The following is a 21,298-nucleotide window of genomic DNA, read 5'->3' on the forward strand; positions in this document are numbered from 1 at the left end:
AACTGTTGCCTTTAATCAGAAGCTCTTCAGCTGGATTCGTTACCCTGTAGATATCCCAATAATAAATATTCTTGAGACTTAGAACATGATAGATGGGAAAATGAAACCCCATTATGGAAAGAGTTAAGTTAGGAGGGAGAGAGAACAGAGAGAGCCAAAGGAATAGAATCACATTAAATATAGATTTGGTGTAGGGAGTCACTGAATCTATCCAAACTTCTTTTTTCCCCTATGTTCACAAATATTTGCAGCCTCCCTTTGATGCATGATTCAGTCAGGCAAGTAAACAAAGTGTGGTTCTTATCCTTTGGGATCTTGCTGGCTCAGACATGAGATGACACTTCGCACAGATTACTGGAGAACAGGATGGTTCATGGCAGGTCCCTTAACGGTTATACAGACAACAGTGGCTGGAATGCAGGGATGGGCCAGATCACATCCCGGCATGTCTGCATGATCACAGAGGAGGAGGCACTCCAGTGGAAAGGCAGGCTCTTTTTTAAAAGTACAAACCAGAAGGAAGAAAATAATATTCTAGGCAGAAAAACAGTATGGAAAAGGTACAGAGGCAAGAGGAAAGAAAGTACCCTCTCAGAGGGTAAGAAAATACATCCATTCAGCTGGAGCATAAAATTTGCACGAAAGAATAATGAAGATAAAACTGGGGAGGTGAGGTGGTGCTATTGAGGAGGTTGTTAATCTGAAGACACTGTCGAATCACTGAAGTTCTTGGACTGGGTGGAAACAGGACCCACCCAGTGTTTTCAAGATGAACCCCAATGATGAGCAGGATGGATGGGAAGGAAGGAGAGGCTGAAAGCATGGAATCCAGTTAGGGTGGTTATGAATATGAATGGAAAAGAGGAGAAAGACAGCAAGAAGATTTTAAGGAAGAGGAAGTTAAGTTGACTAGACAATTCTCTACATTTCCTCTTAGGTTATGAACAGATTCCGATCCTAACAAGTTCTGGGTATCTACCACAATCCATCTGATGGGGTTGGGACACCAGTGGATCTGATACCATTCTGCTTGTTAATGGTTCATTATTTGGAGGGGGACAGATAGACACAAAGTATAGGTCATTCAAAAGCTATTTTCATTTGGATTTGAAAAGAGTTCTGGGCATCTGTCACCTTCCTAGTGCTGTTTGCTCTGGTTGGTACTGAAATGAGTCTCTTATCTGAACTGACAGCTTTTCACATTGGATGAAAAGGCCCCGCAGCTCACAGGGTTGCAGGGGAAAGTTTGCCACTATCAGAAGTTCATAGTGTAGAATTCATAAAGTGAATACCCACTCGTAAAGTATCAGTTCCAGAAAGAGGCTAAGGGCCTAATTTTGTGACAGGAAATTAGAGGAAATGTGCCTTAGCAGGGATCTTTGGGGCGGGGGGGGGGGGGACATCAGTACGTTCCCCCCCCACTGTGACCCCCACAAAAGCAGCTCTCATCCTGGTTAGAGCACCTGCCATGTGAGGAAGTGGTGCCAAGACAGGCTCCTCGATGGCAGGGAGCCCAGTGTGAGGCACGAGGATGCCACAAAGAGGGAACTGAGACAGGAGATTTTCATTCAGACCCAAGGGTCCTCAGACCAAACCCTGGCTGTGAAAACAGATTTCCTCCTACGACAGCATTTCCTGCCTCAGTGTGAATGGGGGTGTGACGGTGTGTGCTGTGTGCGCCAGTGCACATTTTGCTCCCCAGAGACTCTGGCCTGGCTCGTTTGCAGGTCTGAGGCCAGATGGAAGCCATCGGTTCAGGAAATAAGAAACTCACCTGTTTTGTGAACCCATCCACAGTCACTGGCCTACACGGGTAGACTTCCCAAACCATTCAAACGTCAAGAACGTGTGGATAGGTGCAGAAGTTCACAGTGCAGTGTGCATTTCACATGAGTGTGCCCCTTCGCCTTATTTGGTCTAAAAGAATACAGCAGAGTCTACACCTGTAGCATGGAGGTGAGTATTTGGGAGCACAGTGTATAGGAGCTGACTTCTCTCATGCAGATGCTCCATCCAGCAGCTGCAATTCTTTGGGTATTCAGGTTTCAATGGAGATCATCCTACCCATGCTCCCTGCCACCCCACCCCTTGCCCCTGTGGTCAACATTTCTGTGCACTGAGGCTGTTCTCCTTTTTATAATGTAAAACTGGCCAGACTGGGGAGTGCTGGGTGTGTGTGGGGAGGGCTCCAGATTGCTTCCTACCTTGGCGGGCACCCTGAATTCCCCATACTCTTTCAGCAGTTCCTGAGTCTCCTCTGTGGTCTCTCCGGGGGAGGTATGTGTTGAGAGGTAATATTCACCTGTTTCTTGGATCCAGTCCAGCGCCTGTGGGAGGAAACAACCCACCCAGTCCCCCAAAAGTCAGCTGTCAATTGGAAAACATGCATTGTTACACTGTTTGGGACAGTGTGACGGACCCAGGAAATACTGGCACCATTTGGTCAGTATGGAGCTTGGAAGCTGATTTTAGGACTGAGCCCTCTCCCGTTAGACTTGGAGCATCCTACCAGTAAAGAGAATGTCTCATCCTCGTCTTCTAGGCCAGGCCCAGGATCATCCATGAGCTCTTAGAGGCAATCTGACCCCAGCATCTTCTCCCAACTCCTGGTACAGAGTACGGGTAAAGGCTGAAGGACTGCTAAGTGACAGTCTGTTCTCCTTCCTTTTGTCAGCACCACCTCCCATCTCTACTATGCCTGCTGCTGTGACCCTCCTCTGTGTCCCATGCTGTGGTCATCTGGGTGTCCACACAGTCCCCAGAACTGAGGCAAAGCCAGGGCAACATACCTGCTTAGCACTGCGTTCAAACACCACATATTGCTGGCACTGGTCTAACCGTCGCTTCTTCAAGGTCCAGAAGTGCAGGACGCGATTCTCCCTCTGTAAGAGCTCACTCAAGATGGCTGTGGGGCAGAAGAGAGGAGCGCTGCTTCTGGGGGGCCCTGAACAAATCTGCACACCCCAGGGGCCAGATAACTGTGACTTGCAAATCTCCCCATGGGACTAATCCAGGCACCAGATGTGGGGAACCAAAAGCTTGGTCCACAGAGAACTTCCCAGAGGGGAGCAAGATCAGGGGCGTGAGGCCTGTTGATGAAGTTCCATCAGTTAAGGGAGGAAGAGGATGCCCCCAGGGTAACTTAAAAGTGACCCTGATTCTCTTCATACCAAAGCCAGTGCTTGATGGTAAGAGACCTTGGGAGGTGTCAGATCTTAAAATAACAGCTAACTCAGTTGGCCTCTGGAGCCTATGGAGAGCAAGGGGACTTGATAAGAATCCCAGCCACTCTGGAGTGCTAGGAGAGGGTGGGAGAGGAACAACAGTATGAGGGACAGTATAACTGCATAGATAACCCATGTCCTGAGCCACACTCTCTGCCCTGTACAAGCGGCTATGCACACACAGCACAGCCTTGAAGTCATGGGCGTAGGGAAGCTGTGTCAGGATCATGTCTACCCGGAATCACGTCTCTAGGTCCAAATTTCCATGCTAAGAAAAGGTGAATGCTATTCTCGTTACCTCTAACGATATCAGGTGAGAGGACATGCACCAGGCATGTGGCACCATGATGGGCCACGGCAGGTGTTCATCCATGTCATGTCCCTCTCTCCTCCTGTCATTCCAGCAGCAGCTGGCTACATGCCTAAATTTCCTATGTGTTTTAATAGTGTGCTCTATGCTTGAAGCACTCCTATTTAGTTTGTATTGTGTCTGCCTCCTGCTTCCTGCTAATTCTGTTAGATACTAATAAAATACACAATGATATGAAAAATTAATATTTATTAAGCACTTGCTAGGTAGCAAGCACATATTCTCATAACACTCTGTGATGCACATACCATTAATACCTCCATTTAGAGATGAAGACACAGAGGTTCAGAGAGGCTAGGTAACTTGCCCAGGGTCATTCAGATAGAAACGTTTGACCTCAGAGCCTGAGTCCTTAGCTACCTTGGTCCTCTGGGTTAGAGGGGCTGAGAAGCACAGACTACCACTACAGAAGCTTTACAAAAAAGGGCACAATCAAATCACAGTACTTGTACTTCAAACTTTTAGTGCATCCTCCTGGAAGGACAAAAATCTGTCTCTCTTCCTTTAAGGCTGAGAACTTTCATAGGTCTCAATTAGTCACCAATCCCTATATGTATGCCTTTATTATGTAACTTTTTAGTTCCTCCACAAAGAGACAAATTGCCCTGCTTTAAGGCTCAGCCGTGTGACCTGATCTGGCAAATGTGTTGTTAACAGATATTATACAAGCAGGAACTTAGTGTGCTTGTGCACATGACCTTGCCATCACCACTATAAGGAGTTTTCCCGGGTAATTTCTCCTTCAACTGGGGTCCCAGAATTAATACATGTGGAACAGGCAAGAACTCAACCTGCAGTGAAGGCACCAAGCCAGCCAGACTTGCAGCATGAAACAAAGCCACATTGCTAAGCCCAGCCAAGACCGCCGGTCCCCAGCCAATGCAGTCACTTGAACAATAAATGCTTACAGTTGAATGTCACTAAATTTTTGCTTGTTATGCCATAATAATTGCACCTGTAATACAAACTTAAAATAAGTGGTCCTGGCCTTGGGTCCAGGAAGCAGGTGGAAAGGAAATAGGTATTGGAGAAATTGTAGGTCCCTGCTTAGGTGGAAGCTTCAATTGGGCAAAGACAAGTAAGAACCTGTGTTTACTATAATCTTTTGGCCTCCTAATCCTTGTTTTGCTCACTGCAGAATCTTCTGCGGTGGTTAAGAGAATCAACCCTGATCAGGCAAAAATCCTAGAGTTTCAGATTTCATTTCTGCCCTTTCTGGAAAGCTTTCCTATGGACACAACAACCTGCCCTCAACCTTATGAAGGTGCAGCATACTCTGGTCTTTCTGGGTGCCTGCCACTCCTGGTACAGTGAGGTGTAGGGGGAGGCACATGCTCTCTCAACAGGCAGTTGGCCTCACCCGGACTTCTGCCAGCACTGCAATGTGCACGAAGGACAGAGTGACATAATGCCAGCCACCCACGGGTCCCCTGACCTCAAACAGGGAGCATATCTGGAAAAGGAACCCTGCTTCCTTCTTCTCTGCAGCAAATTTTAATTCTTCCCAGTGGCCTCTGATCTTCCCACCTCTCGAGCTCTCTGAGCAGGGAGGGAGGCCCTTCCTATGGCAGATCAGTGCCACCCACTTCTCAGCCCTCAGCCTGTCCCCACCCCTCACTCCAGGTCAGTTTCAGCTCCCCCCCTAGCCTGGGTCTCCAGACTTGCAGTCCTCTGCTGTGTCGAGATGAGATGACACTTGTTAAATTCTTCACTTGAAGGCCAATTTCCGCATGGCCCAGCATCAGTGATACCAATGATAATCATTTAAGCTGAAAGTGGTCACCTGATTAGCAATTATTGAAGGTTACTGATTTGTTCATACAACTGTAGATTTTATAGACTTCAGAGAGATATTAAAGATTATCTAGACCAGTAGTTATCTAAATTTTATGTGCACACAAATCATCTGCTTGGTTGGGGTGGAAGAGCTCTTGTCAAAACGCAGCTTCTCACTCAGCAGGTCTAGGCAGGGCCTGAGAGTCTGTGCTTCTCACATGTCTCCAGGTGATACCAGTGCTGCTGGTCTGGGGACCACATTTTGAGGAACCAGAATTCAGACACCTTCCATTTTAAAGTATGAAAACGGGGCTCTGGGGTGGCTCAGTCAGTCAAGCATCCAACTTCAGCTCAGGTCATGGTCTCACGTTTGGTGAGTTCAAGCCCTGCATCGGGTGAGCTTGAGCCCCACTTTGGGATTCTGTCTCTCTCTCTCTCTCTCTCTCTCTCTGCCCCGAGCTCACTCGCACTCTCTCTCAAAATTAAAAATAAAAATAAATAGATAAATAAAATAAGAAACTGAAATTATAAAAGCTTACATGGTAAGTCATAAAGCCAGGATTAGAATTTGGTTTTATGCTTCTCAGTCTGTGTCTTGTTTCTGGGCTGTAAGATACCCTAGTCTTGTGCTCTTCAATATATGTTAGCTGCATCTGGATATTTACATTTAAGTTAATTAATATTCAATAAAAGGAAAAATTTAGTTCCTCAGTTGCATTCGCCACATTTCAAGTGCTCAGTAGCCCATGTGTCTAGTGGCTACTATACAAGCGGTGTAGATACAGACCATTTCTTTTACTTCATAAAATTAAGTGTTGCTCTAGATCAAGATAACTGAAAAAGTGCCGGGGAAATTACATCTTCATTTTTCCATTCCAAATCCTGATGCATGTTTAAAAATTGCCCAGGAATCACCACTGCCCATGCCATCTCACATCAACATTTTTCTTATCCAAGGAGAAGAATCAGGAAATCTGAGATTGCATAAAGACCAGGTACACAGCCTCCAGTCAGTGCTGCCGATGCGGCTCATGGCTGGAAGCCCCCACACTGACCTTTCACTTGCTGCTCAGGTCCCCGCGTGTGGCTGGCGGCACTGGGCATGCTGACGTTGTTCCTGTGGATGTACTTGAGAAACACTTCAGCGTTCCGCCGCGCCAGGGTACAGGCCTGAGAGAGACAAAGGTGTGAGGACCCCAGCAGGTGCATGGGGTCTAAGACACTGGAAAAGGGGTGCTGGTGGTAAGGTTTCTGGAGCTCTGGGTAAGCAGAGCCCTGGAGGCCACTTCTGGTTCACAGATACTCCAATCCCAATGCAGGAGGCTCACCCTTTTGTGGAAGAAAGAATCACTCCCTGGGCTTCTCCCCTTTCCATCCCAGCTCAAAATCAGAAATCAGCCATCCCTTGACTCCCTATATGTTGATTCAGTGTTAATAATGTCATAGTTACTGCCTCAGGCTGGTTTTCCTCTGCCACCAGAATGCCTCTTATATGACCACTGGGGTAAGTCACTTCAACATTAGTTTAGACTTGAGAAAGCATATTTGGTAAACAAACCTATTAACCATACATTCCATATCCAAATGGAAATTACATTAAAAAAAAACTTATTTGTCCATAAAATCCACGCCCACCTCAGTGACACTAATATCCTACTGCTGGGAAATATGGATCTACACACAGGACTAAGAGCCATTCCACCACCCTCTTGACAATTCGTGCTAGCTGTGCATGGCAGAGGACAGGTCACGTTCTCCTTGTCCCCATGGAGGAGACCCAGGCCCCAAGTGGGCAGGAATCATGAAGCATGTCAGAGCTAGAATCTAGGACTACTGACAGATTATTCCTAGTTTCTCTCAAGGCCAAAGAATTTCTGAATTTCTTTGAGGTTTTCTTCTGTTGCAAAAGTAATGCAGCAGGGCCCCTTATCCACAGTTTCCATCTCTGCAGTGTCAGTTACCCGCAGTCAACTGCGGTCCAGAAGCAGGTGGTCCTCCTCCTGATGTGATGTAGCCTATCGCTACTTCACAGTGCCGACATCATCCACCTCACTTCATCTCATCTTGTAGGCATTTTATCATCTCACAGCATCACAAGAAGGATGAGTACAGTCCAATGAGGTATTTTGAAAGACCACACTCACATAACTTTTATCATTGCATATTGTTACAGTTCTATTTATTATCAGTTATTGTTGTTGAACTCTTACTGTGCCTAATTTATAAATTAAACGTTATCATAGGTATACACACATAGGAAAAAGCATAGTATATATAAGTTCAGGCATCCACTGGGAGTCTTGGAACATATCCCCCATGGATAAGGGGGATTATGATACATGCTAGTCCACTAATTTTTAATCTACAGTTTTCAATAGTATCTCTAAACAAAACAGTCAAATTTTGACACCTTTTTACATTTAGCAACTGATTCCACAAATTATGCTGTAAAAAATTATTTTAAATTTTGCATTAGTAACAATTGTTTCTGGGAGCTCTGGTAAAAGACTGTTGGTGAGTCTACCCACCATGAATTCCATGAATTTAACAGCTGGATGGTGGTCCAAAGCTAAAGTATCCAACATAGATGAACTAATACACATAAATGGAAAACTCAGTGTCTGCCATTGGGCATTTAATTCCCACAGCAATAGGGAGTTTCTCACCTATGATTTTAGGCACATGTGGAAAACATTTTTTTCTTTCATGCTTCAAAAGAAACATGTAATTTTATGAAGTAATATCTTTATGCCTCTTTTAAAATTCTTTAATATGCTCCACTTAAATTATTGTTTTAAACTTTGTGTTATACTAGAAAAGACTTTTAAAATCTCTTAGGCCTGGTATAGAAGACTTTTTATTTAATCTTATTAGTAAGAGCTGATTACTAAGGGTTCTGATTGAGTGCAGGTGCAAGTGCCTGATAGGAGGAGTGCAGGGAGAAGCTATCTTAAAAAGAGAGAAAGAGAGAAAAAAAAGTAAAACTCAAAGAGGTGGTCAAGTATAGAAAATCCCTAATAAAAGAAAGTCAGTTAATTATAGAATTATAGAAAAGCAGTAGCAACATGTCAGAGTATAAAAATTCTCTTTGTACTTTCAGAAACCTGAAAGGAAGCAGAACATGAAAGCAAGAAATTTGAGAGTAAACAGAGCCTTTAGATAATTTTTAACACAGATGACTCTGGCAGAGAGAAGATCAAAGGCTAGAGGAAAGAGGCTTACTAGGACTTTCCACACCAGCTGAAAGCCTGCTCAGAGCAGGACTGTGCTTCCTCCCTGAGAAACCAGGGCTCTATTAAAAACCAAAACAAACAAACTGAGGTATTTCTCTCTTCACGCAACAGAATAAATAAGTGTTGTTATATCCATTGGTTACTGATAATTGTTCGATTGATAAATAAGGTGTCTAAATTCATTTAATTCTTGCCCTAAATTTTGCATCATCCATTTATAAAATATTTATTTTAATACTGATTTAATCTGGGCTTATATATTTCTTTCTTTTTAAAATTTTTTTAAGTAATCTCTGTGCTCAATGTGGGGGCTCAAACTCACGACCCCAAAAGCGAGAGTCGCACGCTCTACTGACTGAGACGACCAGGTAACCCTGGGCTTATATATTTCAATTAAAAATATTTTTATAAACCAAACATCACTGGGTGAAACTATGTATTTTTCTCAATTAACAACATCAACGGGATATCATGATATTCGAACATGGCACCGTACTAATGGTATATAATAACTGCCTAGTCATCTAGAAAGTGCTGAGAGAAATAATATTTGAAGTGTAACTTTTCAACCTTTCAGGGTAACCAGCCAGTATCTTCTTTTATCTTCTCTACAAATACCTCCCTTTAGATAAGAAGTGAGGAAAACGGGGGGATGGAAAGCTCATATGATGATGCCTGCGTGTGTGTGACACAGTCAGAGAGAACGGAGACCAAGGAGCAAGGCTAATGTCTCACACTGTGGGTAACAATGTGCTCTCACCTTAAGAAAGGCCTCCTTTTGTTCCAAATGTTTACTGATGAGTGGGATGACGTGGTCCATCTCTGCTGCTGGTCCCAGTTTGTCTCGTCCACCACACCAGTCCTCATCTCTCCGGTATTCTTGCTCTAAACTCTCCAGGACACTACAGACCTAATGAACCAAGGAGGAAAGGCTCTGTAGGTTACTCGGTCAGGAAGGATTTTCTGAGCAGCTTCAGCTGACAGAACCCTGCACAGGTGACATGTTCCTTTTGAAGTTCAGTTTGTAGATTTAGAACATGCAGTGCCCCTGGGACATCTAAGAGAAGTCCAGGATGCAGTGGAGTTTGGGAGACTTGGAGTCATCTTCTGACAGTCGTTGGCTGAAGGCTGAAGCTATGGGGTTGAAGACATCACTTAGGGAGAGTATACAAAGAAAGGAAGAAAGACTAGTAATTTGTGGGGGAGGGGAGTTCAAAGTGTTTTGTGTATGTTCATTCTATCTCTGGAATCTCTTGAGGACTCTGTGAATATGGCAGAGCAGGAAAACGAAGTTTAGAGAAGATACTAGGATTGCCCAACCATCTGTACTTGCCCTACAGGAAGTAGCCCCAAACAGAAATAAAGGAGGAAGTGGCCGTGTTGAGGGATTTATGGGTCCTAAGTGAATGATTTCTTTCCTCCTCCTTGGCAAACATATCCCAGCAAAAATGTCTTGAGCTACCATCATAAGGCAATGACAACTTCAGGTCTTCTATTAGAAAATGTGCATTTCCTTCAGAGGATAACAAATCTAGGTTAACTTAAAAGATAGTGGTTCTCAAAATGCTAAGAGGCCATACTCTAAAAGCAAAAGTGTTGCAAATGGCACTTGGATGGAAGTCAGGTTGGGTGCAACAGAAGGGGACCTAGGGCAGCCTTGTGTCAGGGCCTAGGGAAGGGTGCAGGAAATAGAAACCTGTATTCCTATACTTTCTTTTACTAGGCTTTGAAAGCTTGGCTATGGCAGCAGGGAGAACAGATACAACTATCCTGGGTCCCCTTTGCCTGAGAAGGCCATCCCTTTTGATGAAGAGTGTGGTACTAGACAGGATGTTTACTGAGTGATGAACTGAGCTGAAAATGTTCCAGGCAAATCACCCTCATGGCCAACATGCTCCCCATGTCATGAGAAGGCCTGTCCCTGAATCCTGCCTCCTCTGGCACCACACACCTCTCCTCATGCAAGGCGCGAATATGTGTAGGAAGGCCCATGTCTTGAGAGAAAACGGATCACAGACATGCAAAAAACTTTGAGTACTTAAGGCCTGTCCCATGATAATACTGAACTAAAAATCAATTTGGGAGCTAGAGGAAATGAAAAGATTAGCAAGCATAAGTCCTTTAACAGGTAAAGAAACAAATCCAGAGCGGTAAGGTAACCTTTGGCAAGGTCAGTTCAGGGACAAATTGACTGACTCCTTAATGTAGAGCTTTGTCCCCTTCAGCATCGTGGTCCATTAAAAACTAAAAGTGGTGTGTGATACTAGACAGGGATTAAACCTCATTAAAAAAAAATCTGGGTACAGGTATTTCCTGCTTTTCACAAGCTCACAACACCACTTCACATTTGTGAAAGACCTATGTTAGTACCTGTTTTTACTAACTGAAAGAAATACATGGAGGATTTTCGGTTTTATGAAAAAAGGTAAAAAATAAAACACGGTATTCAGCATTTGTTCTGCGGGAAGCTGTCACAGAGGCAGCATGCACCCAAGTAGTGACGGTGGTCCCCAGCCTCCTTCTCCAGGAACTATACTCAGCCTCTCAGCATCCAGCTGCCACAGCTCTGAACTGTGTCTGTGAGCATCTGTGCTTTATCTTGACTTATTCTGTGTGTCCATTAGCAAGATGCGTCCCTAAGGTTTCAAAAAGGCCTAAAAGAGGTTACTTTTGGGTCTAGGAATGTTCAAAAATTTTTCCCATGTAAATTAACCGTCATTGCTTTTTTGCTTTACATCTGATTTCAGCTTACACAAGTTTTCATAGGAACGCTCTACATTCAGATAGCAGGGGAAACCTATATTTAGTTGTCCAGCATCATTCTTTCCTTTGCTTTTGAATTGTTTTGTCAAAATCAACTGACTGCATATTTGGGGTCTCCTTCTGGAATCTCCATTCTGTTTCATTGTGTCTATTCTTATGCCAACATCATTCTGTGTTGATCATTGTGGCTTTAGAGTAAGTCTTAAAATCAAGTAGTGTAACTCCTCCAACTTTTTTTTTTTTTTCTTTTCAAGATTGTTTGGCTATTCTTGATTCTTTGTATTTCCACATAAATCTTACAATCAGCATATCTTTTTTTTTTTTTTTTTTTTTTTTTTTTTTTTTACAAAAAAAGCCTGGGATTTGATTGGGATTGTGTTGCATCCATAAACCGTCCTACTCGGCTGCTCCCAATTCTGTGACCGTCAAAGGCATCATTACTCCAACAGCAAGGAGACGTGAGAAAAGGTGTGGAGACTGGAACACTGGCTACTGGGCCCTCTGACAGGCATGTCATATTTGCTTCAAGACAGACTTTCTCATGGTCCCTGTAAGTCACCCAGAGGAGAACATTTCTGATTGATTTCTACCAGGGAGCAATTCAAATGAGGAAAGTATTTTACATTAAATAAAATTACTTGTTTTTTTTTAATTATTATTGAGAGAGAAAGAAAAAGAATGAGTGAGGGAGGGGCAGAGAGAGATGGAGAGAGAGAATCCCAAGCAGGCTCCAGACTCAGCACAGAGCCTGATGTGAGGCTTCATCCCACGGCGCCTGGGATCATGACCTGAGCCCAAATCACGAGTTGGATACTCAAATGACTAAGCCACCCAGGTGTCCCAAAATTACTGTGTTTTAAACCTCTATTTCATGAAAAGAATTCCCTTAGAAGCACCTGAATCATTTAAAAATCCTCTCGGCCCTGTGCATATTGCTGTACAGATGGGACAGTGAAGGGTCCACATCTTTAATGTCCTGCTGTATGTATCTCCTGCCTTTTCTCCCATGGCAGCACCATCCTACCAGTTAGGCTCATGGTCCACCAGTGACAGAGAACTGTTTCCTCCATCAGACTGGGAGCCCCATAGGTGAAAGTGCTGACTGTTTTTCAAGCATAGTGCCTGACTGTGGCAGATTAGATCACGGTCACTCTACTTTCCTGACCTTCATAGGAGGCATATACTTCCCTGCCTCACTGATGTTGGCTTGGCCCCGTGACTTGTTTCGGCCAAAAGGATGTTAGAGCATGTAACACAAGCAGAGACTTGAGATGCACCTGCACAGTAGATTTTGGGCTCTTGCACTCTTGCTTTTCACCATAAATGTGCCTCAAATAGCTGCTGGTCAAGGAGGATGACAGACAATGAGAGCAGATCCAGACCAAATCTACAGCCGGGTGCCCAGTCCAGCAAGCTTAGCCAAGATCAGCTGAACTCAAATACTTAAAAACAAAATGCTTATTGTTTTATGCCACTGAGTTGTGGGGTAGCATTATTGTGGCAATAACTGACCCATACACCCCTCAAATCTAGTATTCAGTGCACACCCAATTTGTCCCTTAACATCTACGTCTGATGAGTTTGAGAAATTCCTAAGAAGCAAGTCACATGGCTCACTTCTCTAAAGAAAATGTTATAAGGAAGCTAACTGTAGTATTTCCACATCATTTTTCTACTCTCAAAGGTTAGGACTGAGAAGACTAGCTTCTTGTTAAGGGAGATACTGCAGATTTGCAGTACGAGGGGAAAAAAAAAAAAAAAAGCCCTCCATCAACATCAGTCCCTCACACCCTGCAGCCCTTCCCTCACCTGTTCAGAAGTTTTATAAAATGCCACAGAGGCATTGACTAGTTTTAGCCGGTCTTCCATCTTCAGCATGAGCTGCTGCCAGTGGAGGGCCACCTTCTCGGCACATTCCCGGATGGCATCGGCATCATAGTGGCCGGCCTGGAGCAGAGCCTCAGCTTTCTGCTGTACCTGCAGGGCGCTCTGGTGCGTCTTCTGCAAGGAAGTGGCATGAAAGAGGGACTGGGCACAAGGGGAGGAGAGAGAGGTCCGTGGGAACGACCCAGGCGTGGTACAGGAGGGGGTGGAGTGAGGCGTGAGTGGAAAGATGCAGAAAAGTTAAAGAGCTTTAAATGGTAGATTCAAACATTTTGTCATGACGATTAATATATCACTGTTTTTAAAGCGTATTAAAAAAAAAAGAACATCATGCATTTTCATTAACTGAATGCTCAGGACCCTGGCTCCTGCCCACCCCCCACCCCCACTCTCCTACTTGTATCACTGGTTCTAAAAACATCTCAGTTTCTGTGGTAGAAAAATAACAGTTGTGTATATATCTGCTCCCTGATTGGTTCATACACTAGTGAATTTTTCTTTTCAAATCTCATCATAAAATTGTTCACTGTAGTGAGTTTTCAAAGGAAGTTACTGCTGTAGTCCCATTTTACAGATCAAATAAACATAGCACATAAGAAAAAAAAATCTCCATATAATACAAAGCTCAGCCAACAATGCAATTATTTTAAACATTAATAATTAGTTGAAAAGGACTCCAGGAGAAGGAATAAATTTGGCAGGTTAATAAAGCCTAAGAGTAGCATCTCACCATCACTTCGCTACCTCACCAAGGGAACAGAGCAGTGTAGTAGATAATTTAGCTCAATGTGCAATCCTTACATTATTACATTACTTATGTTTGCATTTAGGATAATATATATATCATGGAAGGTTTATTTTCTTATTCAGGCTAAATGTGGTGTGCATTCTCTGATTCATATTAACTGTAGGAGGTAGGGAGACCAGGCTGGAAGACACGGTGGCAGAGAGAGCCAAAAGGGATTAAAACTTACTAAAATAAAGTACGGATGTGGATGAAACAGGACTTCAAAGAGCTAATATTATTGCAACCTCAGCCATTGGGATGATTTCAACTCAATGGCATAGTGGTAATTTGGCTTCTGCATGTTTAAGAAAGTATAGCTCAGCTTCCAGTAAAAAAGGGACAGCTAGCAGCCCAGTAATGTACTCCAGAACTACTTCTGCCCTTCTTGGGCAGCTGTGCAAGGACAGTCCCCAAGAGCTGATCCATTCAGCACTCCCTGTGTGAGTACAACCTCCCTCCTTTTCTCCTCTACACCACTGCTTCCCCTTCACCCTCATCCCAGAGGGCAGTTTGCATAGTCCTGTTGATTTTCCCTAGTCTGTCAACCATCTCCTGGCTTCCCTTCCCTGTTCTGAAATCTGTACTCAGTGTGAGCTATGTTAGCACGACAGCCTCCAGCAACCTAGACTCCTTTATTCCCTTGCTTTGCCACTAAATCAGCCCTCAGTCATGATGACCACACCAGAATTTGAGTTCCTAAATGCTGAACATGGCTAGAAAGAGTAAACTAAGGGGCAGAAATGATCCTTTATAAATCCCCAACTTCTTTCTCTGTTTTACTTATCAGAACCATTTTCTTTTCCTGTCTCCTAAATAGAGGGGTATCCCAAAGTGCATTCTCGGTTTTCCTTCACTTCTGCAGAGCTCTTATTTATTCCCATGGCTGCTATTATTTCCTCTTTGTAGATGACTCTCAGTATCCATCTCTCGCCCTACATCTGACCCTCATCTTTAATTGTCTTGAGCTGCCTGTCACGCTTCTCACTCCAGGTCAGCAGCACTGGTTCAGCTGATCTAGCTGCCTGCCCCATGTTAGCCACTTACAAAGATGCATTCTTAGTAAAAGAAATGAATGGTCTTCCTGGAGAGAGGAGGAATGCTCGCCAGTGAATGCAAATGGCTTGACTGCCCTGCCAGAGCCACTACCTTCCTCCTAGAGATCTTCTCAAGTTCCGCATCTAAAATGAAACTCCTCCCTCTGAAAACATCTTCCAACAGCAGTCTACCATCTGCCCTCCTTGTTGTCACCTGGGGTTCCAATAGTGACATCATCCTTGACTTGTTCCTCAAGGAACAACATCCTTGACTGGTCTAGCCCACGTCATGCCTAGACTGCTGTGGTGGTTACAGTGCTAGTCTCCTTGCCTTCCATTTCTAATCCATCAAACCCATCCTTCACATTTCATACAGATAAATTTGATTTCCTGTAATAGGAAGTTCTTGGATGAAGTGACTTCTAATGTTCTTCCGGCTCTGAAACTCTAATTTGATGCTATAATATCATTCCCTTCTCTCAACTCAAAAGCCTTCAGTGGTTCCCCTACTGCTGTGAAATTAAGTCCAAACTTAAAAGATGTCATTAAAGTCTCCTCCCAATGTAGTCTGTAACACTATCATCTACTACCTCCTTACAAAAACCCTCTGAAAACACACTATGCACTTTTTAATTTTCGCTACCTTCATTCTTCCTGCCTTTTAATGAACATCCCTTATTCTCTCCCACTTATGGTCCAGTAGTACTTTGAGACTCAGCTCAAATCTGAGCTGTTTTTTTGGGGGTAGGGGGTGTGCCTGGGTGGCTCATGGTTTGTGAGTTCGAGCCCTGCATCTGGCTCTGTGCTGACAGTGCAGAACCTGCTTGGGATTCTCTCTCTCTCCCTCTCTCTCTGCTCCTCCTCCACTCTCACTCTCTCTCACTCTCAAAATAAATGAGTAAACTTAAAAAAATGTCTTTTGGGGACTTCTGGGGAAGATGGTTAGATAGGAAGATCCTAACCATAGGGGAGGTCAGTGGGGAATGGGTAAAATAGGTGATGGGGATTAAGAGTACACTTATCATCATGAACACTGGGTAATGTTTAGAACTGTTGAATCACTATATTGTACATCTGAAACTAATATAACACTGTATGTTAACTATATTAATTTTTTTTAACTGAATACAAAAATCTTTTTGGACAGCTGGACTCACTAAAAACTACTCTCTTCTGAATCATCTAATATTTGGCTTGTTCTCCTTACTTAGACTGTGAAACTCTCAAAGCAATGACTGCTTTAAAAATCACTTTAATAACTGTCATTTATCCAAGGGTATATGCTGTACCAAGCACTGTGCTTATGTATATTTGTTCTTTCTTACGACACCACTATAAGGTGGGTATTATTATTCCTATTTTACAAATAAAAAAAAAAAATGAGGCTCAGGCCGGTTGAATGACTTTCCCAAAAATGTACAGCCAAGGAAGTGATGAGACCAGGAATAAGATTCAGGTTTGACTATTCCTATGTTCATTCCCACCATATCACACCAGACTGTTTTATCTCTAGCAATTAGAATGGCATCTACAGTGCTTCACTCGGAGGAAGGGTTCACCAAATGAACATTAGTGATTATGATAATTAACTGGCTTCTCAATATATGAAATCAGCATGTAATTGTCTCAAAATCCCATCATTATGTCTTTTTCTCTGAGAGTGAAGGAATAACTCTAATTGTCCTATAATTTAGGCTATGTAATAAATCCTCTTCCTTATTATGAAACTCATTATATCTGATAGTCCTTGGAACTCCATCCCCTTTAATTTCCAAAATGACAAACTCTTATGCACACGACATAATCTTGCTTTGATACGCCTGAGTCATTATTTTGCATGTACTTCTACTCTCTACTATGTAATCCTATTGAATATTATATCTTTAAGACATGGATTACCAAGGATGTTAATATATGATGTAAAATAGGAGTACATGGAAGAAAATTGAACCAAATCAATTGAATTTATTACCCAGTTTTAACTACTTTTTCTGCCATAATGCTCATACTTAAAATGCATAAGAGGATTTCAAATAAAATAGATTTCAAAATCGAGCTTATCTCTATGATATTCACAGCTCTTGAAACCCCATCAGCCATAACATTTTGCATACTAACAAACAATAACTTGGGTCTGTTGATAAATCTATACTTTGGGTGCTTTGTTCTGGTCTCTGTTCTTAACTGTTCTGTTTTCCTGAAACCCAGGTACTTCCAGTAAAAACTCTGACCTTCTTCGGGGAGACCAAAACCTTAAAACCCATAAATCCACCCAAGCTACGGTAAGCAGACATTCTAGTCTGCCCATGATAGTGTTAGTATATGCCTATTTTTTCTAGCTTAATTACTAATAATTCCCTTCTTCCCTCTCAGAAGTGTCTCAGTTTTAACAATAAATTATATGATCATCCTACCCACACTTATTTTGTTTTCCCTTCTGGAACATAGGATTTTTTCTCAGGGTCCAAGAAGTCAAATTATGTTCTCTATCAGCCATTACTTGGAAAGGCCTCAGTAATACCATCAAAGTGGGCCAAGCCAAACCAGGCTAGTCAGATCCCCTTTCAAACTGCTTCAATCTTCCTTGGCATATTTTCCCCTTGATGCAGAACATGGTCTAAACCAACACGTTTAGGGAGAAGCACAGGCTCCCCGGAGAAGGAGCAAATTGGAAGTTCATTATGTTAACTATGCGACAGACCCTGCCTACCCTCCACTCCCATGATCTTCCAGAAATCCTATCTGCTCTGCTATCTCCTCTTCAGACCATAGACATATACTCCACAGGGGCCTATATCTCAATATCAATTCCAAGAATATTTGATCAAGTTGCACCCATGTAATTAAGAAACCTACATGCTTAGTGAGCTTCTATTCTGTAAGGGTGCGACAGCACCATTGCAAATTAATACATACTGCATATGCAGGTCGTGGGATTTAGTCACTTCACTAGCAGAGCTGATGCATTTACCCAGTTTTCCACTAGCTCACTGAAATGCTCAAGTACATCATGACACTTGGTTTTACTTGCCCAACATTTGCTTATGGAACAGGGAATTTAATTACCTGATAGGGCAGGTAAACCTTCACAGCTGAGATAAACAAGGAGGAGGTGTGGCCAACAATGGTCTTCTCTCTGTCTAGCACTCTCACAGCTCCATGCCATGTCCCTAGTCTGCCCAACCTCTGTTCCCTTCATGCTGACTCTCTATGGGGCTTTGACCACTGTGTGCCTGATTTTCAATTGTAACCCCAATCCTGATTTTTCCTTGACAGTGAATAGGTCTTAACAACTTTCATATTTGGGCATGCCAGTAAAAGGGAAAGAGGCAGCTGATGATAATAAAACCTCTCTTCTCTCTTTAGTTCCTCCTTAGAAAATTATTTGCCCACACTGGGTGTGCAATATATAGCCTATTTTAAAATCTCAAATCCCAGACAGTAAACTACTACTAGTACTGGTTCCTACGAAGATAGCAGGCTATCTATGATTACTGTATTAAAGATATAAGTATGGGCATGAACAGCTAAAATTTTATCATTATTGTGTAAAATTCTCATTAACAATCATTTTTTTTAGTAAAAGATAACACCTTTGCATTTCTTATTCACTCAAAAGTGGGTTGACGTTTATACTGAACCACAAGTAATGGATGTCTTTCAAGGTTTCTCTCTGTTCCCGTTGGTGCTGAACTTATTTTTAATATAGTTCCCATGTCCCATTTCCTACTCTTTCCCCCACACCACGCTAAGGCAATCAGCTCAAGTCTCTTTGGGAAGGAGAATGTTCTAGTAGAAAGGATAATTAAAGGTATTATTTAAAGCAAGATGAAAAAATTTATATCAGATTGTTGTAAGAGGAAATTTTATTTTAAAATAGTCTTTAAGACAAGTCTTGGCTGGTGAACTTCTGGTTTCAGTTTATTCTTGAAACGTGACTTATCAAACAGCTACTCTCAGTGAAGCAAACTATCTGGTGCAACCTGCTCCAGCGCTCATTGTTCTTGGTAAGAGGCAGAATCTGACAAGAAAATCTAAATGTTACCTAGGAATCAAAGGTTTTAAAATGGAATACTAATGTACAAATGACTTTTGTACTTGTCTATCTTCAATTCTGAGTGATCTTCAAACGGACTTCTAACCTTTTGGCTTTACCAGTCTCACATGGTGTATAGTCCATGATGTACAAAAAGCTCAGTGTACCCAGGGCCTTAAGGTGAAAGGTACCAATGGGTAACCAAGATGCACATTTGTGGTGTGAATACTTGTCTTCTCATACTAGGACTCCTTGGGGGTGATGAACCCTTGCATTTGCTTCTCCATCAATTCCTGCATAATAGGGAGCTACCTGGACCATTTAACCAGAAAGAGTTAAGGCTTCACTACCTAAAGAAATGCCCACATGTTGAGGAATCATCTTGCCTGAAGTGCAGAGCAGAATGGGGAAGGGAGGACAGTGTAGTCAGATTTGGGTGTTACCTCGATTGCCAGTTGGAACTGCTCGTGTTCCCTCTGCAGCTGCTCTGCTTCAGACAAAGAGCTGGCATTGACCAGGCTGGCATTGAGCATTGACTCCCCATTGCGGATCCATCCCAGGACCTAGGGAGTCAGGACAAGAACACAGGTGAATGGCCTTTGCAACGTCCCCAGAGCTCTTGCTTTCTCTGACTGGTCCTTCAGTCAGACCCTGCTATTTTCTGACCACACTTGGAGAGAGGACAGGAAGGCTCTGGATAATGCTCATCTCTGCAATCTTACCTGGCACCATGTGCCATAAGGTTCTTATTGTAAGTATCAACCTCATTCTTCAATACATTTATTCTACTCTACCCTTATTACCCCTCTGTCCCAATTTCCTCACCCACTTAATTTAAACATTATCTGATTGTATTGTATGTACACTTCTGAAGTTCAACATCCCACCATACTCTGTCCCCCCAAATGTAAACTTCTGGGAGACTAGGGCAATATACGTGTCATGCTTTGTCTCACACAGTGCCTAGCACAGTGCCTTGCAGGTGGTGAGTATGCAGTAATGTTTTTGAAAAAGGGAATAATTATCTATTGTATAGACAATACCCAAATCACACCTGAACAAGTGGGTCCAACCTCTTATGCCTTGCAAAATAGTTAAAAGTAGACAAGTCTGAGCTTTGACAGGTCAATGACCCAAAGGAAAGAGGAGGGAGAAAGAAAACAAGTAAAATAGCATAAATAATCCATACACTGGATCATTAAAAAAAAAAAAAGGCAAGGGGAGAGGAAGTTATAATTGATTTATATTATCTAGAGGCAATGGCTAGGCTAAGCAAAATTTCTAGGTGACCTTAATTAGTACTGGAGAAAGAGAATTCAGTTATGGAATATTAGAATAGAAGGAGAAAAAGCTGACACTGTCTAGACAGTCCTAGGTGAAATGGACATGTGGCAATTCTCCAGCTAAGATCGAGTCAAGCAAATCATCACACTGGAAGAATCAGGCCTTAAAAATCTACCTTGTGTCTTGTCACCAGAAAATTGCCAAATACTTTCTTTATTAGGGAGTCTAAGAGCCTGCTTGGAGAGGAAATAAAACTCCTTCTGAAATTTCAAGATCAGTACATATCATCCATCTGTTACTTTAAGGCAAAGGAGAAGATACCACAATCTGTTTCAGATTTTTGCAGACTTTTTACCCCCTCTCAACTTCTTTATGCTCAACAGTTAGAAAAATACTAAGCCTGGGCTCTCCTATTCCACAATCCTCATAGGCAGTTCTCAAATTTCCTCCTTGGGCAGAAAATGACTGATGACATATTGTACATGGATAACACTAGGGCAAAAATCCTGTGGAAGCTGGGCTATTTTGATTGAGATGCTAACTCATGGCCAGTCTGGCAGATTGTGGATGAGATGCCAAATCTGTAAAGCAATTAGTTGCAGGAATACTGCTCAGAGTGTGTATGTGGGAAATGTCTGATGCCAGTGGGGTACTGTGGCTGGCTGGCTAGAGGTGCTAATGATTTCCTAAAGCCACCTGTGAGTTTGGGTACATGCATACATGGATTGCATGGCCAAAAGCTTCAGCTCTTTGGAAAATGGAACTCACAATATATACTTTTGAACTATGCAAGTCCTTCTGCCATGCTTCATTGCATTTTGCTTAGTTCAAGATTCATTGGAGGGTGTCAGAGAAACATTTACTCTGTGTGCATCACAAATCAACGTTTGAGGGGCAATTTGACTCC

The 21,298-nt window shown here is 42.8% G+C and overlaps 1 protein-coding gene across 5 annotated transcripts in view; it reads right to left on the reverse strand.

Moving 5' to 3' along the window:
• The window catches only part of LOC115523297 (kalirin), a 482,303-nt gene that overhangs the window by 72,991 nt on the left and 388,014 nt on the right, over positions 1-21,298 (reverse strand). For 3 of the 5 annotated variants that reach the window (XM_030329205.1, XM_030329200.1, XM_030329207.1), the window contains exons 16-21: positions 19,551-19,670; positions 13,176-13,394; positions 9,364-9,513; positions 6,426-6,540; positions 2,790-2,905; positions 2,205-2,327 (exon numbers count right to left, since the gene is read on the reverse strand). In XM_030329205.1, coding sequence (XP_030185065.1) covers positions 2,205-2,327; positions 2,790-2,905; positions 6,426-6,540; positions 9,364-9,513; positions 13,176-13,394; positions 19,551-19,670 — 843 coding nt within the window. The remainder of the gene's footprint in view (positions 1-2,204; positions 2,328-2,789; positions 2,906-6,425; positions 6,541-9,363; positions 9,514-13,175; positions 13,395-19,550; positions 19,671-21,298) is intronic. The other 2 variants (XM_030329206.1, XM_030329203.1) reach the window with 1 other exon arrangement.

The sequence above is a fragment of the Lynx canadensis genome, chromosome C2 (assembly GCF_007474595.2).
Source record: "Lynx canadensis isolate LIC74 chromosome C2, mLynCan4.pri.v2, whole genome shotgun sequence".
NCBI lineage: Eukaryota > Metazoa > Chordata > Mammalia > Carnivora > Felidae > Lynx > Lynx canadensis.